The 18,404-nt window shown below is 36.9% G+C and overlaps 1 protein-coding gene across 1 annotated transcript in view; it reads right to left on the reverse strand.

Moving 5' to 3' along the window:
- The window catches only part of pappab (pregnancy-associated plasma protein A, pappalysin 1b), a 58,960-nt gene that overhangs the window by 32,298 nt on the left and 8,258 nt on the right, over positions 1-18,404 (reverse strand). The window contains exons 3-7 of the mRNA XM_027138232.2: positions 13,277-13,422; positions 12,876-13,169; positions 12,078-12,270; positions 11,724-11,845; positions 6,440-6,941 (exon numbers count right to left, since the gene is read on the reverse strand). Of these exons, the coding sequence (XP_026994033.2) occupies positions 6,440-6,941; positions 11,724-11,845; positions 12,078-12,270; positions 12,876-13,169; positions 13,277-13,422 (1,257 nt within the window). The remainder of the gene's footprint in view (positions 1-6,439; positions 6,942-11,723; positions 11,846-12,077; positions 12,271-12,875; positions 13,170-13,276; positions 13,423-18,404) is intronic.

Raw genomic sequence — 18,404 nt, forward strand, 5'->3', positions numbered from 1 at the left:
CAATACACACACATGCACAATCAAGTGTATGGACTGCAATGACCTACAGCAAATACACACTCTTCCAATATACATGTATGTATACAGCACCACCCATATCAAACTGTTCACATGTTGTACACTGGTCGGGCCCCGCTTTTGTGTATTTTCTTTTATGTTATGTATTGCATTGTTTGTTTGCACTGTCTTTTGTCCTGCACTGTCTTTTTGTCTTTTGTCTTGCACTGTTTGCCCCAGGTTGCACAGATGCACTTTATGTGGCTTGGACTACTTAAGTCCTTAGCTTTGTCTTTGTTCTATGAAGCACTATGATCCTGGAGAAACTTTGCCTCATTTCACTGTGTACTGCAACAGCTAAATATGGTTGAACGACAATTAAAGGTTCTTGATTTGACTTGACTTGAACCAGGCCCAGCTGTATTTCTGCGAGTAAAGAGCCTGTCATAATCAGAGAGACCACACTGGACTCTGCAGAAGGCCATGCCACTTGACCAGTCTCACTTTAACATAATAAACAGCACAGAAGCTGGTGTGCAAGTTGCCTCCTCAAAGAACACAAACTTTCTTCTAGCTTAAACATTGTTTGGAAAACTGAGGAAGCTGTTGCAGTTAGATATACTGTTAGAAGCTACAACATGAAGCAGTAACCCTGTTTCATCCCTTCAGGAGCAGACTTCCAAAACATTCAATCACAGGTCAGAGAGGGTCAATGACGTGGGAACAGCAAAGAGAGCCAGAGGACGGTCTGTTAAAAGTGCATATGCAGGAATCTCAGCCAATACCAGAGGCAAAAGTTAGAAGATCATGTGGTCATGTCATTATGTTTTTCTAAGACATGTTTTTTGTGGTCAGGCAGAAGCAAAGCTAAAAGCGTTCTGTTGCTATCCTTAACAGCCACAATGACTCCTGAGGTAGAATGCTGGCTTGACTTACGACAAGAGGAAATAGCATTTGCTCGTTGAATCGAGTAAGCATCAATTTAGCCATCAATGTCAGGTGGCAAGGTTATGCAATTGTGGTTACACAGTTTGTGGGTTACAAGTGCATCTTGCATTGCAAACCAGCACTTTTGCTATTCAATCATCTCAGGCGCAAGTTAAAATGTATTCAGTTGTAATAATGTCTTATATGACTGTTCCTAACCTAGATATAATAAGAGGCAGATCACAGGACCATTAATGCATGGGAATAAAGTACACCCTGCAGATGCTGGTCTGTCAGAACTCCTTCCTGTGTTTTAGCTTTTAGATGGTTACATTATTTTTCAAACTTTTTGTTAGAATTTGGGATAGACCATGACATCAATATTATCTGCTAGGCCACACACCATAAGAAGTTTGAGCGAGAACTCATTTATGCTGTATTCTTAATTTCTATCCCTAGAGGCTGGTGGTTTGTTTAATTTATACACTGCTCAAAATAATAATAGTGGGTCATTAAAACTGTGGAGCTGTTTTACATCTAGTGGTCAAAGGGGTCTTGAAACAATATCATATGAAGTACTATTATTTTCAAGTACCAGGATATTTTTGGTCAGTACCTGAGTGGCCAATGCTTGGCCATAGTTAGTTTCAGGAAGACAACATCAGCATTGTGTAAAGAGACTTCAGTCTCCAGATTTAAACCTGTCATCTGTATTGAAAAAGGGAAGCCCACATATACATACATAAGAATATAAAAGAATTTGAAATGTTCTGCATGGAGGAGGAACCTAGACTTTGTTTGGCTGCCTACAGATGATCAGTGGCAAACAGCAACAGTGAGACCATTGTTTCCCTATGGAGAAAGCAGTGCTGCTTTGACTACAGGCAATGCTACTTCTTACTTTTTGACACATTGGTGCTAAAAGTTCACTAAATATTCTACTTGCAAAAAGTAACCACAAAGTCTTTAGTTACAACCAAGCTGTAGTTAATCTAAATATCGAGAGCTATTTACTGTAATATAACCATAAAGACATACAATAAGTGCAATATGGTGAAATGTGATTCATGGCTTGACCTTGCCATTTGTTTGTTCCATTTTATATAGTTTTATATAGACAATAAAGTGACACCCATTTCCTTGCCATCCATTCCCTATTTCTCCAAAGGTCAATTTTTTTTTATTATATCCATATTGGATTTAAGAACACATACAGTGATCTTTTTGAATGAATTTATATTTTTAAATATGTTCTTAGGATGTGGCACCACTTCAACCATGGTTAAATGGGTATTATTTGTACAGCATGATTTATCACTTGTATTTGTTTAATGTACACTAGTAAAGAGTCATATTTTTCTTAATATTCATTTAGTCTGACATTATAACATTACAGTTGTTTTAGCCAAATCTTTGGGATAGGAATTACAGACCTACTATGCCATTAACAATGCAATTTTATTATGTGGTCATTTATGTTGAATAATGGAATGAGTGAGAGAATGTGCAAACACAAATTTGTCCTAAATGAAGTAAGGTGTTGAGTCCCATAGCATGCTCTTGCTTCTCTCAATACTATTCTAAATCACCAACTCATTCTAAATCATAAACTCAACTGGCATTGCTGTGTGAGAAAGATGTAAAATCTAGGTGTCAATGTGACAAATCTTTGTCTGATCATGCACATCTGTATCTCACCAGCATGCCTGCAGCCTCTGTCTGGCCTCCTCCAAGGCCTGAAAACAGATGAGAGCAATGTGAGCAGCAAAATCTCTTATGATTGAATACAGCCTAATCCACACCTAGTTAAAATGATTAAAAAGCTGTTTAGTTGGACACAGATAAGAATCCCTTCTGGCATTTTCTCTATCTTGCTAAGTGAAACAGATTAGTTTGGTGCAGGTGTTTTGCACGTTGCCATCTACTGTACTGATTTAAGTATAGTGTAGTGGATAGAATCAAAGAGGGATAGACATATAAATGTAACAGGCACAAACAGAAAAAAGGAGATAGAAAACCAGTGAAGAAGAGTAGATACCTATATAGAAAGACTATAGTTATTATGATGTTGGCAGTTGAATTTTGGTAAACATTTGCCTATGCAGTTTACTTTCTGTTTCTCCTGAAGAAACTGCTGGACTTCACACCTTATGGTGGCAAAAAGCACTTCACTTCTTATCACAGATTTTCATAGACTTAATTCTGCATTGGTCTAATGCCATGTCTTCGTAATCACTAGGAATTATGATAAGATATAAAATGCAGAACTAACCTAAAACTTTTGCCTGTTTTGTAATCATTAAATTTAATAATTATGTCATATTGCTATATTCTCTCTCACAGACTATGCAATGGTTAATGTTCATAAGTAAAAAGATAAGCACTGATTCATTAATAATATTCATGAATCCATCTGAATGCCATCTAATCCCATGTCCAAAAATACATGAAATAAATCACTTAACTGCCTCTCTGTGGTGCCACATTTTTGTCAGTTTTTGACTTTTCCACTATAAGCATTCTATCAAAAAATTAAGAGAACTGTCAGCATTCCTCATCCTCGCGAAACTTTCAGCAACCTTTAGCAGTAACAAAAAATATCTGCACTGGAATCTGTGAGACAGCATGACAACATTTTACTTCTTACCTAGAGCAATTGTTATACATTACTAGGTAAAAGGGAGGGGATCCATGTCCCACAAGGTTCAGTTCTGGATCCACGTATATGCTTCGTCCTCTATACCTGCTCTCATAAAGTATTCTCACATGGGTTTTTCCATACTGTAACATCTCATCCTGATGACAGCTCATCAACTGAAAATAAATCCCTGCAAGTCTGAGGTACTGTACAACCCTGGAAATGCATTTCCATGACAAAATCTTGTGATCTCCTCGGACAACAGAGTGCACATCATGCAATCTTGGGGTAGTCCTGGACAACCAACAGTCCCTCTTGACACACATTATTAAACTGACTTGGTCATGCAGGTTTCTTTCTTACAATTTCGAGAGGATCCAACAAATTCTGTATTCAGCGACCACTCTGGGTCTTGTTCAGTCCCTTTTCACTTTAGGACTGGACTACTGCAGCTCGATTATGGCAGGTCTGCTTCTGCAAGTCAAAATGGCTGAGTAATTTTACCCACTCTAGTAAAAACATTTTAAATCTATTGTTTTCTTGAGTAACATGAAAACGATCAGTAGTCAACTCAATGATAAAGGGGGCAAAGTGTAGGCCCAGGGAAGGCCACCCACTTGGACAGAGTACAAGAGAGTGGAAGCACAGAAGGTAAGAAAGCGTGAACAAAAGAACCAGCACAACTGACTGGTCAGAAAAAGATTTAGCCACAGAAATAAAAATGGATATTGGCTTGTTCTTGCTCATCATTAGGTTCTAAAAGATTAAAGGAAAATAACCTGTTAGCATAAAGGTTCCATAAACTTGTTAATCACACACCAAACTAGGACCACAAATATCTTATTATATAGTAATACCGCTTTTATGATTGGGATAGTATTTTTAGCAATAATTAAATGGTTATCGTTCATTTATCTTATGTGACTGCTTTCAATTTTATTAAATTTCATTTGTTTCGTGCTTCTAACAATGGACATTGTCATTAAACAGCTTTGCAGTAATATATAAATTCAAGATTTAAATCTAAAAGTTATTAATTTTTCCCTATTGAGCAAACCAGAGGAGATGGAAGGAAAGGTCGTGAGATTCAAAAGAATACTTCAAAGGAAACAGACTTAAATAGTTTATCCTAGTCAATGCTTTCTTATTAAAAGCATGGCCAAACTTTGTCCTGGTCAAAGTTGTAGTGCATCCAGATTAAAATAATAGGAACTTTGGGTGCAGGTAGGATAATTCACCTCAGATGCCAGTCTATTAAATGGTACTGTGCACATAATGAATCACACCTGTTGGCAATTTAGTGTAACCAAGCAGCCTACCTTGAGGAAACCCACACAAGAAACGCACACAGGAAGAATAGGTTTATGTTCACATAGACATTAACCTGAACTCAGGATTAAACTGTGGAGCTGGCATCCCTACCCTCTGAGACTTTTCAATAAGCAAATAGTGGCTGTGTCAAATTATGTAGTTTTTGTGTGTTTCTAGAGATTAACACTATAAAATATCAATAGAATCTAGTGCTATTGAAAAATAAAGATTAGAATGTTTGACACATTTTAACCAGAGTGCAACAGAAGATTCTGTTGGATAGTTAGATACTCAGTAACCACCCATTGTAAGCTTGGTGTGATTGTCAGTGCATTTTGCAAATACCAAATCAGGAATGCTAGTTCACATATTTAATGTCCATTAAAGCATCTACATCCACATCTGCAACCACAAATGACACAATCACACATTATTTAAACTAATTGCTCATGAACTAATAGCGCATCTGCAGGTCGAAAAGCTGATGATAAAAGCTCGGGTACTGACATCTCTATTTGTTTGCCTAATGTGTTTGTACCGGTTTCTTAATCTAAACCCTAGTTTTATCATCCAATCTTAATAAACACTTTTTTGTATAAAGCTGAAGGGGGGATTAAACATGCTTAGCCATTTTTGCCTCTTGCAGACAAAGATCAGTAATATGAAGTCTGGTACGGGGATTTGTAAAGCACATTTTTTAAATTGTAAAACATTAATTGCATTTTGAGGACAACACCTGTACATTTCTCTAAACACAATTTCTGTCTGGCTATTAAGGTCACTGAACAAAACAATTTTAATCCCATGTTGTGAGTTTTAATCTGCATCACTCATGCAGATCTCAGTTCTAAACTAAAAGCATTTATGATAATACTGAAGGATTCTTTTAATAAAAAATACAGCGAAAAAACTGGAAGTGACCTTACATAGTCTGGCCTAAACAGCAACAGAAGGGTTCACCAGGTTCACATCAACTGATGTTTACAGAAACAAAGAGGATCTTTAGTGAAGTTAATGTACAGCTTTGGCAGATTGCCAACAGAGGTGTAGCCCTGGGCCCCGGGAAAGGTCCATTATTCACTGTGTCAGAAGGAAAAAAAACTAAAAAACACACAGTCGACCCACAACCACACACAAAAAGACAACGAAGACAATGCCTGCCTCCTGAATGACTAAACTCTTCATTTCTGTATTGTTAATATGAGACACATCTGCCAGAAAGAAAGAATGGGTGCTCTATTAGGCTGTAATTTTTTTATGGCTCAAAAAACGGGAGGGGGGGAGCTTTGAACTTGCCTCCGCATTCTGTATAGACTATAGTTGTTACACTTGAGTAGCTGTGAAATTCTTTAAGCTGGCTTAAACCCCCTCCCAATCATAGAGGCAAAAGGGCATGTTGGGAGACCCCACACATACAGAGGGGACCTAGGATGTGTAGTGAGAATGTGTGGCATGAATAGAATGGACACCACTGAGGTGGCTTGGAAAAATCATTTTGCACTAATGCGTTTTGTATAATATTACATTAGCAGGTAAACTGGAAATCACCAAATATTCTAACCATACCTGTCTATAAATCTCCTCATGGGCTCCATGAGCACCACACCATTAGGTGCATGACTGAAAGGTGGGTTCCGTGTCAGCCTATACTGCAGGGGTTGGCATGGCTGGCAGAGTACATGCCCTGGTTTGGAGGCTATCATTGTGGCATCAATCTCCAGGTGCTGATCCATAGTGAAGAACTGAATGCCATACACTTCCTCATCCACAGAAAGTTTAAGTGTCAGTGGCATGTCACAGAAGATGCTCTGTGGACCCAGAGACACATTGTTGCCACTCAGTGTTAGTAGCAGAATGTTGTTGATGGCTGCCATATCACTCTCTTCTGCTGAGAAGAATGTGACCCACACAGTGAGCGAATCTGGCACAAGTGGGTAGGTGAAGTTCAGTTGAAGCATGCAGCCTTGTGGAGGGCACAAAGCAGAGCCCACACTGCTGGAGTCAAGGCCAGCATGGGGACTCCAGGTACGAACGCTGGGTTCACACACCTGCTCCACATCCGGTGAACCTGTAGGACACAGTCAGATAGCACACATTGTCAGATTAACTGAATGAGTTACCTTAGATAGCTTTAGATGCCATAGATTCTGCAAATATTGCAAAGGGCAAATAATTTGTCAGAAACCAGCTATGAATAAAAATGATTATTATATATATATTTTTTGTCTTCTTCCATTTTAAGACAATATTCATTTTAACCACACCAAAATTTCTTTAGCTATTAAATGGATAATCAATACTAACATATATTTTTCTTGTGATCAGTAAATCAATGATTGGATCCGATTAGATGCATGTAAGTGTATGTAAATGCATGTAAATGTATTTTTTTTTGTGTGTAATTCCCTATCCCAGCATATTTTGGCTTTTCTGACAATGTGTGAATTTGTGGTTACCACATATTACAACAAATTCTTATTTTTGTTTACATCTAGTCAGAACTCCCTTTGTGATCCTATCCAGGATACTGTATTTCCCAACATCTTCCTATTCACCATACAACTAGATTAGAATAGTGTGTGGTGAAGAAAATCAGGAAATCTGAAAAACAAACTAACTGAGAGGAAGCAAATGATGTCCTTTAGTAAGACAGCAGGAGGTCTTTTGGGCAATTTTGGCCCTCAGCCCAGTTATTCTTTCAGGAGCTGTCAAGAGGCCATTATGAGGCGTCTAAAGGGGAAGGGTGCAAAGAGAGGGAAAGTTTGCAGAGAGGCCCCACTGAGGAATGAGAGGAAAAGATCAATGGAACCCATAGCAGTGAAAGATCTAATGCTCACAATCACTTCATTATTAGAGGTTGGGATAAAAGCAATAGTAACTTTTTTGTAGAGGGAGTAACATTCTATAAAAAACTTTTTAGCTTGCCAAGTTTCAGGATGTTTAGTGATGTATATGGTTACAAATGTAAACAGATATGGAGCTAAAGTAATTAAGCTTTTTGACCTGCTAAAAATCCATAGCAAATCATCTTCCAAATATGAAAAATTCAGAATTTTGCTACATCACATACATCCTGCATCCTATTCAAAAGCATCCTATATCTTACGCAAGAGCATCTTTAGGCTTGTACGAGAATCTTAAATCTTCAAGCATATCCATGTAACAGTTACCCTTATCCCATATTAATAATTTTATGCTGTATGGCTGAAATCTTACATCTAAAACTTCATGTATGCTTAATGAGTATAACATGTGAGACATTGGCCACAATAGTAAGTGGTTAAAGTAGTGAAAATCTCTTGCCAGCCTGGGTCACTGGATTGTTGTTGTTGTTAGTTGAAATGGTGTAAAGAATCAGATATGGTGGTTTTTCTGGGCAGTTTAGAAGTCTCACAGACTGCTGAGTGAGAAAAGAGTCAGATACACCATGGATTCTTCAAATTCCTCAGTTTTGTGTTTCTCACAATCACCTAATTTGCTGCAGAATCCTTCTCATGAACTCCACTGACCACAGGGCAATTTGAATAGCAAAAATCTCAAAATCTTTCCTCTGGCACAGTATCTCAATCACATACAGTTTTGTGCCATTGCTGTTCTTTTCTAGAATTTCTGCAACTTGATAATGGTACTGCTATAATACTGCTTGTTCCATCATTTTGACTCAGGAAGCAAGTGAGGACACTCTGTGCTGGTGGAGAGGTGTATGATGGAATAGTAAAAAACACAAAAGTGTCTAACTTTGTTTAGTTTATATAGAAGAAGAAAGAGAGCATGCATTAGAGAGTCCTCGGGGAAGGTGATTTTTTAAGATTTTGTGGAAGGGGCAATGCTTGTAGGCAGCTGCAGGTTGTCAAAGGAAGGTTTGTATCCAGTTGTAAACAGTGGAAAGATCACACAGGCTATGGAGTACACCAGGGAAGTGTTCCAAGCACAGAGAGAAATTAATTTAAATGTTGTGGCATTGGCAAGCCTGGGCATGTCTTTCCCAGCTGACTGAGTGTAGCCACTGTAGTGCCAACATGGCTTTGAAGGATACAAGTTTGCCCTTTTGGCCTTCCCCCACCACAAACCTGAGTCACAGATTTTTTTTTTTTTTTTTAAAGCAACCCAAACTGAGTGATAAAGTAATTAAACAGAAAAACATGCAGCTCAAGGAAATGCAGACAAGCTAGTTTGTTTTTAGCATTCAACTCTTTTTTTCAATAGGGTTTCACATTTTGTGGAAACATTAGAGAGGAGGAAAGTGTCATTCCATGTTTTCTTACTAAATGTATACAGACCCAGAAACACCCTTTATTCTATAAAAACTTTGTGTGATAAATTACAAAACAGACAGATAACTTCCAGCAAAGGAAAGTGAATTAAGGACAATATTTTTGGCATAGAACATGTTTTTGTGCACTGTCAGGTCAAAGGTTAAATTTCAAGCTCAAAATAATTAATACAGTCGAGGAAAACATGAGTCACTCTTAGTGATGAAGAACGTTTCATTCATATCAGAATGCTCTGTGGACTAATTCTATATTTTCATCTCTTAAAATAAACTCATGAGAAAATCAAATTTTGTGACAACCCATGAAGCTAATATTTTCCACACATTTTTGTCAGCTTCCTTCCTTCCTGTTTTACCTGATATTGGGCTCTTTTGTCTAACTGTGCAAGGTGCAATATGCAATGTTGTATTCCATTTGAAACAGAATATTTGAATGACTCTTATAAGGTTATAAGATTTTTCAATCAATAAAAAGTATCAACAGAAAATAAAACCTCACAAATGCATCAATATCTAAAGATATAGCTTTAAGTCACAGTCATTCAAGTTGTGTTAGCTCTTATTAATGTTAGCACTAGCACTGATCTTGGCTCTTGAAGACCTCATGAATAATTAGAGTTGGTGTGCCATGGATTCATCTGTCACAAAATTGTCAATAAAAGCTTGTGACCTTGTACAGATCACATATGGAATTCACAGTGAGATCAATGCTAGCCGACATTAATTAGCTAACTAACCTCCTGACTAACTGACATACAGCACATTTAGAAAGTGTTCAGACCCCCTTCATTTTTTACTCATTAATCTACATTCAGTACCACATAATGATTAGTTGAAAACAGAATTCTACAAAGGTCTGTAAATTTTTTAAAAAGAAAAAAACAGAAATATCACACATACTGTACATAAGTATTTAGACCCTTTGAAGCAACACTTGAAATTTAGCTCAAATGCCTCCCTATTCACTTGATCATTGTTAAGATGTTTATGTACCTTGTTTGGAGTCCACCTATTGTAAATTAAATTGATTGAACATGATTTAGAAAGTGAAACACATCTCTTTATAGAAGGTCTCAAAGCTCACAATGCATATCAGAGGAAAAATCAAGTCATGAGGTCACTGGGGAACTGCCAACAGAGCTTAGAGACAAGGCAAAGATCTGGGGAAGGCTACAAAAATTTGGTGCACTAAAGATTCCCAATTGCACACCGGCTTCCATAAATAGCAAATGGAAGAACTTTGGCACAACCAACACTCTTGCAAGAGTCTGGCCAAACTGAGCCAATACTGCCAAGTCACTCTGACTGAGCTTCAGAGATCCTGTGTGGTTGTAGAGTTTCCGAAAGACAATTACTGCAGCCATCCACCAATCTAGGCTTTACACAGAGTGGCAATACAGATGTCTCAGCTCAGTGCAAAACACATGAAAGCCTGCTTAGAGTTTGCAAAAAAGCACCTGAAGAACTCTCGGTCTGTAATGAACAAGATTTTCTGGTTTGATGAAACCAAAATTGAACAGTTTGGAATCAATTATAAAGGTTCTCTGGGGGAAACCAGGTACCGCTCATCACTTGCCCAATACCAACCCAACAGTGAAGCATGGTTGTGCAGCATCAGTACAAGTACAAAGATATCCTCAATAATACCCGTTCCTTAGTGCTTAGGACCTCAGACTGGGCTCTCTGTGGGACAACTCTGTGAATGTCCTAGAGTGGTCCTGACTAGAACCTTGAACATTTCTGGAGAGACCGGGAAACGGCTGTCTACCAAAGGTCCCCATCCAACCTTACCGAGCTTGAGAGGATTTGCAAAGAATGGCAGAAAATTCCCCAATACAGGTCTAAAAAGGGTGTTGCGTTATACCAAAAAAGACACTGTAAGACACAAGTGTAAGACACAAGTGCTGTAATTGCTGAAAAAATGCTTCAACTAAGTACTGAGTAAAGGGACCAAATACTTAGGTACATGTAACATTTCCATTTTTACTTTATAATTAATTTACAGACACTTTTAGAATTCTGTTTTCACTTTGTCTTTGTGGGGTGGAGTGTAGATTAATGAGGAAAAACATAACAAAACTGAAAAAAGTGAAGGGGGTCTGAATACTTTCTGACTACACTGTACATACTACTAATCGATAATATGTAAAAAAAAAAATATAAGTTGATTGCTAAGGTTAACATTCTCAAACCATTAGCTATTGTTAGATGATTAGATATTGTTAAATCTTTGAAATTAATCAACTTGAGATTCAAAAGTATATGAATTGTATATGAAATGTTTGTTGTCTTTTGTTTTATACTGGTTCACCTAATAAAATAGCATGGGTGCATTTATTGGACCTCTCTTCCCACTAACCCTAACCCTTCCCACATATTCTTTGAATGATTAAAGTATTAGCATGTTTATGTTCCTTATTTCATTGTATGATGATACTTTTGTGGAGCTGCTACAAATAGCAATACAGAATTGAATAAAAACAAATTAAATACACTAAACACACTATTTTATTTATTTTTTTTTTGAGAATGTTTTGTAAAATCAACTGTGCTGTCAGACAGCATGCCTTCTCTTACCCTCTGCCTCACGTGGGCTCCAGTGTCCTGATGGAGCACAGGGTTTTGGGGAGGATGAATTTGAGGCATACTGCAGGAACACACTGCCTTCAGTACATCTGTCACATAAAGATCCCACTTCTCTAGGAAACCAACAAACAGCCAAGAATTGCAACTTAGACACAGCAAAAGATCCACAACTATCACCTCAAAGTCATTTTATGTTTAGTCATACATATAGGGAAACTTGTATACATGAGGACAACAGATTGATTTGAACAGACATTTGATGGGACAGTCTGTTTTGAAAAATCTATAAGATTTTTCAAAACAAAGCAGATTTAAAGACAAAAATCTTGTTGCTTTCATTTTCACCTGTCAAAGTAATGCCCAGTAAGTGCAGGGAACCACTCCAGGGTGAGGGAGTCTTCCCCTTGCTCCATCAGTCGAGGAGCTAGAGGAACTGGAGCTGGCTTACTCTCAGTCCTCCAGGACTGGTAGATCAGATCTAAATAGCAATGCATCCGAGCCACCTGGTTCATTGTAAAGGAATTTGTGCAAGAATCATCTTCAGAAAACAAACAAACAAAAAAGAATTCAGACACTGAAATGTTTATGACATTTGTACTGTAAGTGACAATAAAATCACAACATAAAAGCAACTACCAAGGTATTGAGCATTTTGAGAGATGTGCAAGATAAGTTTTAACTACTTTCTAGCCACTTCTAACCAGGCTTTTTGAGGTTCCTTATTTTTGGCTAAATTTGCAAACATCATGTGTGTAGTCTATCACACAGTCATCATAATTGAGCCTGACTTCCATGAAAGATCGTTTCATTCGAATGGTATATTTACTGAAGTTCATGAACTGTTTTCCATATCAAGCTAACAATAATATTTGCATATTGAATTAAAAAAATATATTTTCTTTCTAGCAAGGGACTCATGCTAGTATTGACAGAGGGGTTCAAACTGCATGACATTGCTGAGAAAATAAAAAAAACGAAAATTTATGGCCTTGACGATGGCTCACAGATCAAGAAAATAATTAAACTGAATCGTTCATCCTACCTGAGCAGTTGTAGAGTAGTTGGTGGGGTAATCCCAAAGAATATAAGTATATGTGTGCAAACAGTTTTATTTATGTCATTCATTCATTCATTCATTCTCACCTGCATAACTCATATAATTTCTGAATGGTGTGTGCTTGAAGAGCCGCTGGCCACATGTGTCATTTCCACGTTCCGGGTCTCTGCAGTATTTGTACTTTGGTGTGGGGTTTGTATCAGCACACAGGTCCCCAGTCTCTAATGATGGTTCTGTCTCCAGACAGGCATCATTGCATGACTCAATTTCAGAAATCCCTCTGAAGACATGGTACAGTCCAAGGCTGTGACCAATCTCATGGATCATGGTATGTGTGTGGCCAAATGTGCCATAGAACAAGGGATTCAGCACAATCCCACCTCAAAAAGAGACAAAAAAAAGGATAATGCAACCACCACAAGCATTGCTTAATGGAATTGCATCTACATCACATATACTGTAGTAACAAACTGGAACTATTATTTACCTAAATGTGTTAAGGCGTCTTTATCCCAAGGCCATGTGGCTTCGCCTGCTAGGTCTTCATCAGTGGAATTTGCAAAAAATATGTTAAGGTGTGTAGAGCCATCAAGGTGCAATGTCTCTTTCAACTCCTTCACATCCAAGTAGGCCCTGACATATGCATAATGAGACAGTTACAACGAGATGTATTAAACAGGATAAGATCAACCAGTGTTCATGTTATACTTTACCATTGCTTTTGGGAACCTCAGCCCAGGTTCTTCTAGGAAACATTTGATCACCATGCAATTGCTGTGAGAATTTTTTTAATAAATTATACTCTAAAATTTATGCTACCATATTGAAGAATCAGAATATTATTTTTAATGAAATATTTCATAAAGACCTGTGTTATTTCACTGTAATTTAAAAAGCAAAGCAATTCTCATCAGGATTGTAGCGCATAATTCTGTAAACAGGCGTATAAAGAATTGTTTCAAAACAGCTCCAGGCCTGTTATGAACCCTCGACTCTACATTCTTGTATTGCTACAGTTCCTAAATCAACAGTTCACAGCTCTTTCTGGCAGTCTGGAACTGATCCAGCTTGGACCCCTGCCTGTGTTGAAGACTCTAATTTCTGTTAATATGTGTCATTCCTTAAGCATCATTTTACTTAAATAATAATAATAAAGACTGGTACATCAACAGGACAAACAATGTTGATCCTTTTTTTTCCCTTTCTTCATATTTATATTGATTACTTCCTGGGCAAATCAGCAGGTATTAATTTTTAGTTTAAAAAAAATCCAAATGTGCATATTTTTCTGCGTCCAACTTCTCTTCCCAAGATCCTCAGCCTTTACTCTTCTGAGCCTTTACCCTCTGACCTTGTCTATTAGCCCTATTCATTCATTAATTCATTCATTTTCATTAGCTATAACACATAGACTATATGGCCAAAACTGTGTGGATTGGTGACCATCACACATACTGTAGTTGACCCTCAATGTCATACGTGTCCTTATATGTTGGTCTTCCTCAAATTGTTCTCACAAATGTGGAAGTATACAATTGCCTAGATTGTCTTTCCCATCATTGGAATTAAGGAAAATAGCCTAGAAATTCCAGCATGGCAATGCCCATGAACACAAAGCTCCATAAAGTAATGTTTTTCCAAGTTTGGTGTGGAAAATCTTGAGTGACCTGCTCACTGAACACCTTTGCTGTGAACTGGAATGCTAACTGTGCACCAGGCTTTCTTGCCCAACACCAGTGCCTGAATAACAAATAACACACAGCCACACAACAAAACCTAGTGAAAATTGTCCAGACTGACTGACAATTGTCTACATATTTCTGAGCGTACGGTTAATAATACATGCCATTATCTGTATCTGTAAAAGTATGTCCTAAAGCTAAAGTTGGTTTTCTTTTCATTTCATTTTATGAAGTAGTAACCCAACCCCTATTCCCCTGAAAACACAGGCAGTACCTCAACCTCATCTATATCACATAATTCATATTATTCAACGGGTTCTTTCTTTGTTATGCAAATGCATATGACCACTAGATCCTGAGACTTTTTGTTGCATCGTGCAGGATAAAGCTTTCTTTAAATAAAGTTTGCCATCTATTTTTATATCTGTATTAAATGTCCAAATAATGTGTTAAAATTGGTTGCATCCCTCATATTCACTGTTAGTTGGCCTTATTGCTCACCTACCCCTTTGGCCTTAATCAGTTATGTTAGTATTTCATCAAAATATTTTTAACCTAACCGCTGGATTAATATTTTGCTTCTCATTTTGGACTGTGTGACTTTTGTATCGGTTCTAAATAAAGCTCTGTTCATGAAAACGACTCTTAGTCAACTCTTATTCACGAATCTTACTCTTCTATTACTTATATTACATTAAGTAAGATTCTGAGAGCTTGTATTTGGAATAATATTTGAGCACTGGTCTAAGGCTAGCTCTGATGTCAAAGGTCACTGGCCTTGTCTAGTTAGGAATGCATTATGTCTTCTGGATGAATATGACCCCAGCTCCTTTAAGATATTTTAGAATTTAATTTAGTACATGATTAGAGATAATGAAATTAGATTAATCTTTTTTTTCAGTCCTAGTCATAGATGTCCTACAAGAGGCCTTGATGATAATTTCTGCTTTGCTTTTCTATAGGTTTTGTTTCATGATATCCCATCAGTGAGTAATTCATATCTGCAAAGACTATAAGAATAACCACTTGCCCAGTTTGTACCAATTACTACCATTTAAGCTCTCCTGCACTGACCTCTTAAATTGTCTAGCCTCATACTTTCATTCATTTATTTGATAATTCTTACATTTTGAGTAACTACATATACTGTACATAATAGAGATGTAATGCAATGTAATACCACTTGTTTTTAATTTTCATTTAGCACTATTTAATCATAGCTGTGTACTAGTTATGATAAATTCTACTTTGCTGAAGAAATATGTCTTGATTTATTTCATGGGTTTAACGGCTCCCATTACTGAATTAAATAATATCTGCAAAGATGTATAGTGTTTTGTATCGGCACTTCATGTTCCTGTGAGTTTCTTACAGGAGGCCCCCCTCAATTATTCTCAAAACATTTCCCCTTTTGAAAAATGCTGGAGCAAAATAAAGAAAAACCATGCTCAACCCCCACATCCAACCATCCTATTACCCCACCCCCACCCCCACCCCCCAAACTGCCATTCAAACAAAATGCCAGTACCTCATTCCTATCTTAAAAAAAAAATCTGTTGTCCAGTTCAATACAAAGACCGAGCAAATATTGTTTCATTATCATAACATAATGGGTAGTCTGAAGTATTATGACAATATGTGTAGTGTTTCTAGTGGTCATGGTTAAAATATTCTTTAAGGGATGAAGCATAATTTTAAAGATAAAGATGAGGATCTGTTTTCCTTTCCTAAGCTTCAGACCTTTGTCCTAAGATGAACTCATTCTCAGTCGTGGGTGCCTGTGGCATTTTTAAACAATGTGAAATGTTGCCGAAAAAATGTGCATAATGTTTATACTTATCCCATTCATTCAGCTTTAAGGTATACTAAGTAGAAAACAGTTAAATGTAATTTGAATCCTGGTATACACAGTGTTCCTTAAGACACATGCCAGGTACTTTGTATGCCCACTGTAGAGGAGAAAATTGCTTTGTATTTGTGGTGATGGTGTTACAAGCCAGCACATGCAATGACAAGCTGGACAAAATTGAACTTCTGGTGGCATATTACTGCAAAATCCCCAGTGTTGAATTAACACCTTCAGTGTTGAATAAACTCTCACATATTCAGTCATTTCCATATTGTACTCACATAAACCCACTTTTACTAAAGAAGAAGAAAAATTGATGAATAATCAATTTCCGAGGCCCCGTTTTCTGACATTGGGATATTAGAAAACAACATTGAAAAAAACTTCTTGTATGTACTGTCAAAGATAACAGGTTTCCATCTCTATGTTTTAATGCCAGACACAATCATGTTTTAACTGCTATCAAATTTTGGAACATTCACTGGGCTTGCTTCCATCTAAGATGATGTTAATATCTTTTATCTGAATTTGTTCAAATGATAACTTAGTTGTGCTATATAATCATATAATTGTTTAAGAACTAGACTCTGCTTTTGTCTGTCTCACAAACACATTGGCAGTGTCTCTTCTGCAGTTCTTGCCATTACCTGAATTCTAAATGAAAACAGAGCGAGAAAAAAAGAGATATTTATTAAGTTTAGATATTTTTCAGGCCTGTCTAAGCAGCCAGTGAGGCCAAAAATAGCCAATAAAACAAAGTTTCTTGGGGGTCTTTAGCAAATGACATTAAAAAACAGGCTGTGAAAACTAACCTGCCTGAGGGACATGTCTGTGAAGAAAAGATGATAATGATTCCTCATAATTATTTCAGGAATTTCGTTATTTTCTATGAAAATATTTTGCTAGCTATACAGAATGGTACAAAATGGGTCAGTGAGTTTAACAGGATGATGAACAGTTCAGCTACAGAACAAGTGAAAGAAAGAGCTTTTTTTTTTAGGTATTTTTGTGAAGGCTTTCACAAGGTTTCTCTAAATCTATATAATGTGTTCTTTAAGAGTTTAAACTATTTTGTTAGTGGGAAGAATCTTTGTAGCAACAGAACTAACAGAAGTGGCTTATTTTGAATAATCATGCAGGAGAAATATAAGCAATGTGAATTTTTTTTTATTTAGCAATTTATTGTTTTGCTCCAGTAGTCCAGTAGTTTATGTTTTAACTGCATAAAAATTGATTAAATTACATGAACTCCTTTCTTTACTAAACTACAAAAACCTCTCCTTAGTAATTGTTATATTGCTGCATGTTATATATATAAAATTTTATAATGGCTAAAAACTTTTAATACAGGGTCTTATACAGTAGAAATGTATCAAAATTATCTGTGATAATGTTTTATACATGTCTAATCAATGGCGATTAAAAGATTCGATTAAAAGATTAAAAGAACATCTTTAACTATTCCTTTAATTTAGTAGTTATTTCATGCTATGTTAAAGCATGTATATTTAACATATGTTAAGTGCATGTGGTATATTAACACATGCCTATATCTACAGGTGTATCTCATGGGGATTTGTTTGCAGCTTCCTGAGGTGTGTTGGCATGGCCATAATATTTTGACTCTGCCAATTGCATGGACAAAGTTTTGCCCATGCACAAACATATTTGCAGGTGTATTAACATTATCACATGAGAGCAGGCCATAAATATGATAATGAAATAGGCAACACATGGGCATACATACTGTAAATCACATCAGATAGCATGTGAGTTGGAAAATCCTGAATATCAAAGTTTAACATTACTATAAATATTAATTTCAACATACTCCAATCAAGCTAGCTACAGAAGTGGATAATAATACTGTAAATCCACAGAGGAATGATAAATGTTCAGCAATGTGTGTATAGTGTGGCAACAGCAGGAAAGAGTTCCCCTCCCCTACTCTCCCTCTTTAGTTCTGCATGAAAGGAGCTCCTCAAACTTCTCAGACAAATTAATCAACTCTGTTCACAATGGCACGCTAAAGGCCTATTTAATTATTGCTATTTAACAAGAGGAAATCCTGCTGTCCCCAGGGA

This window comes from Tachysurus fulvidraco, chromosome 9 (assembly GCF_022655615.1).
Source record: "Tachysurus fulvidraco isolate hzauxx_2018 chromosome 9, HZAU_PFXX_2.0, whole genome shotgun sequence".
Lineage (NCBI taxonomy): Eukaryota > Metazoa > Chordata > Actinopteri > Siluriformes > Bagridae > Tachysurus > Tachysurus fulvidraco.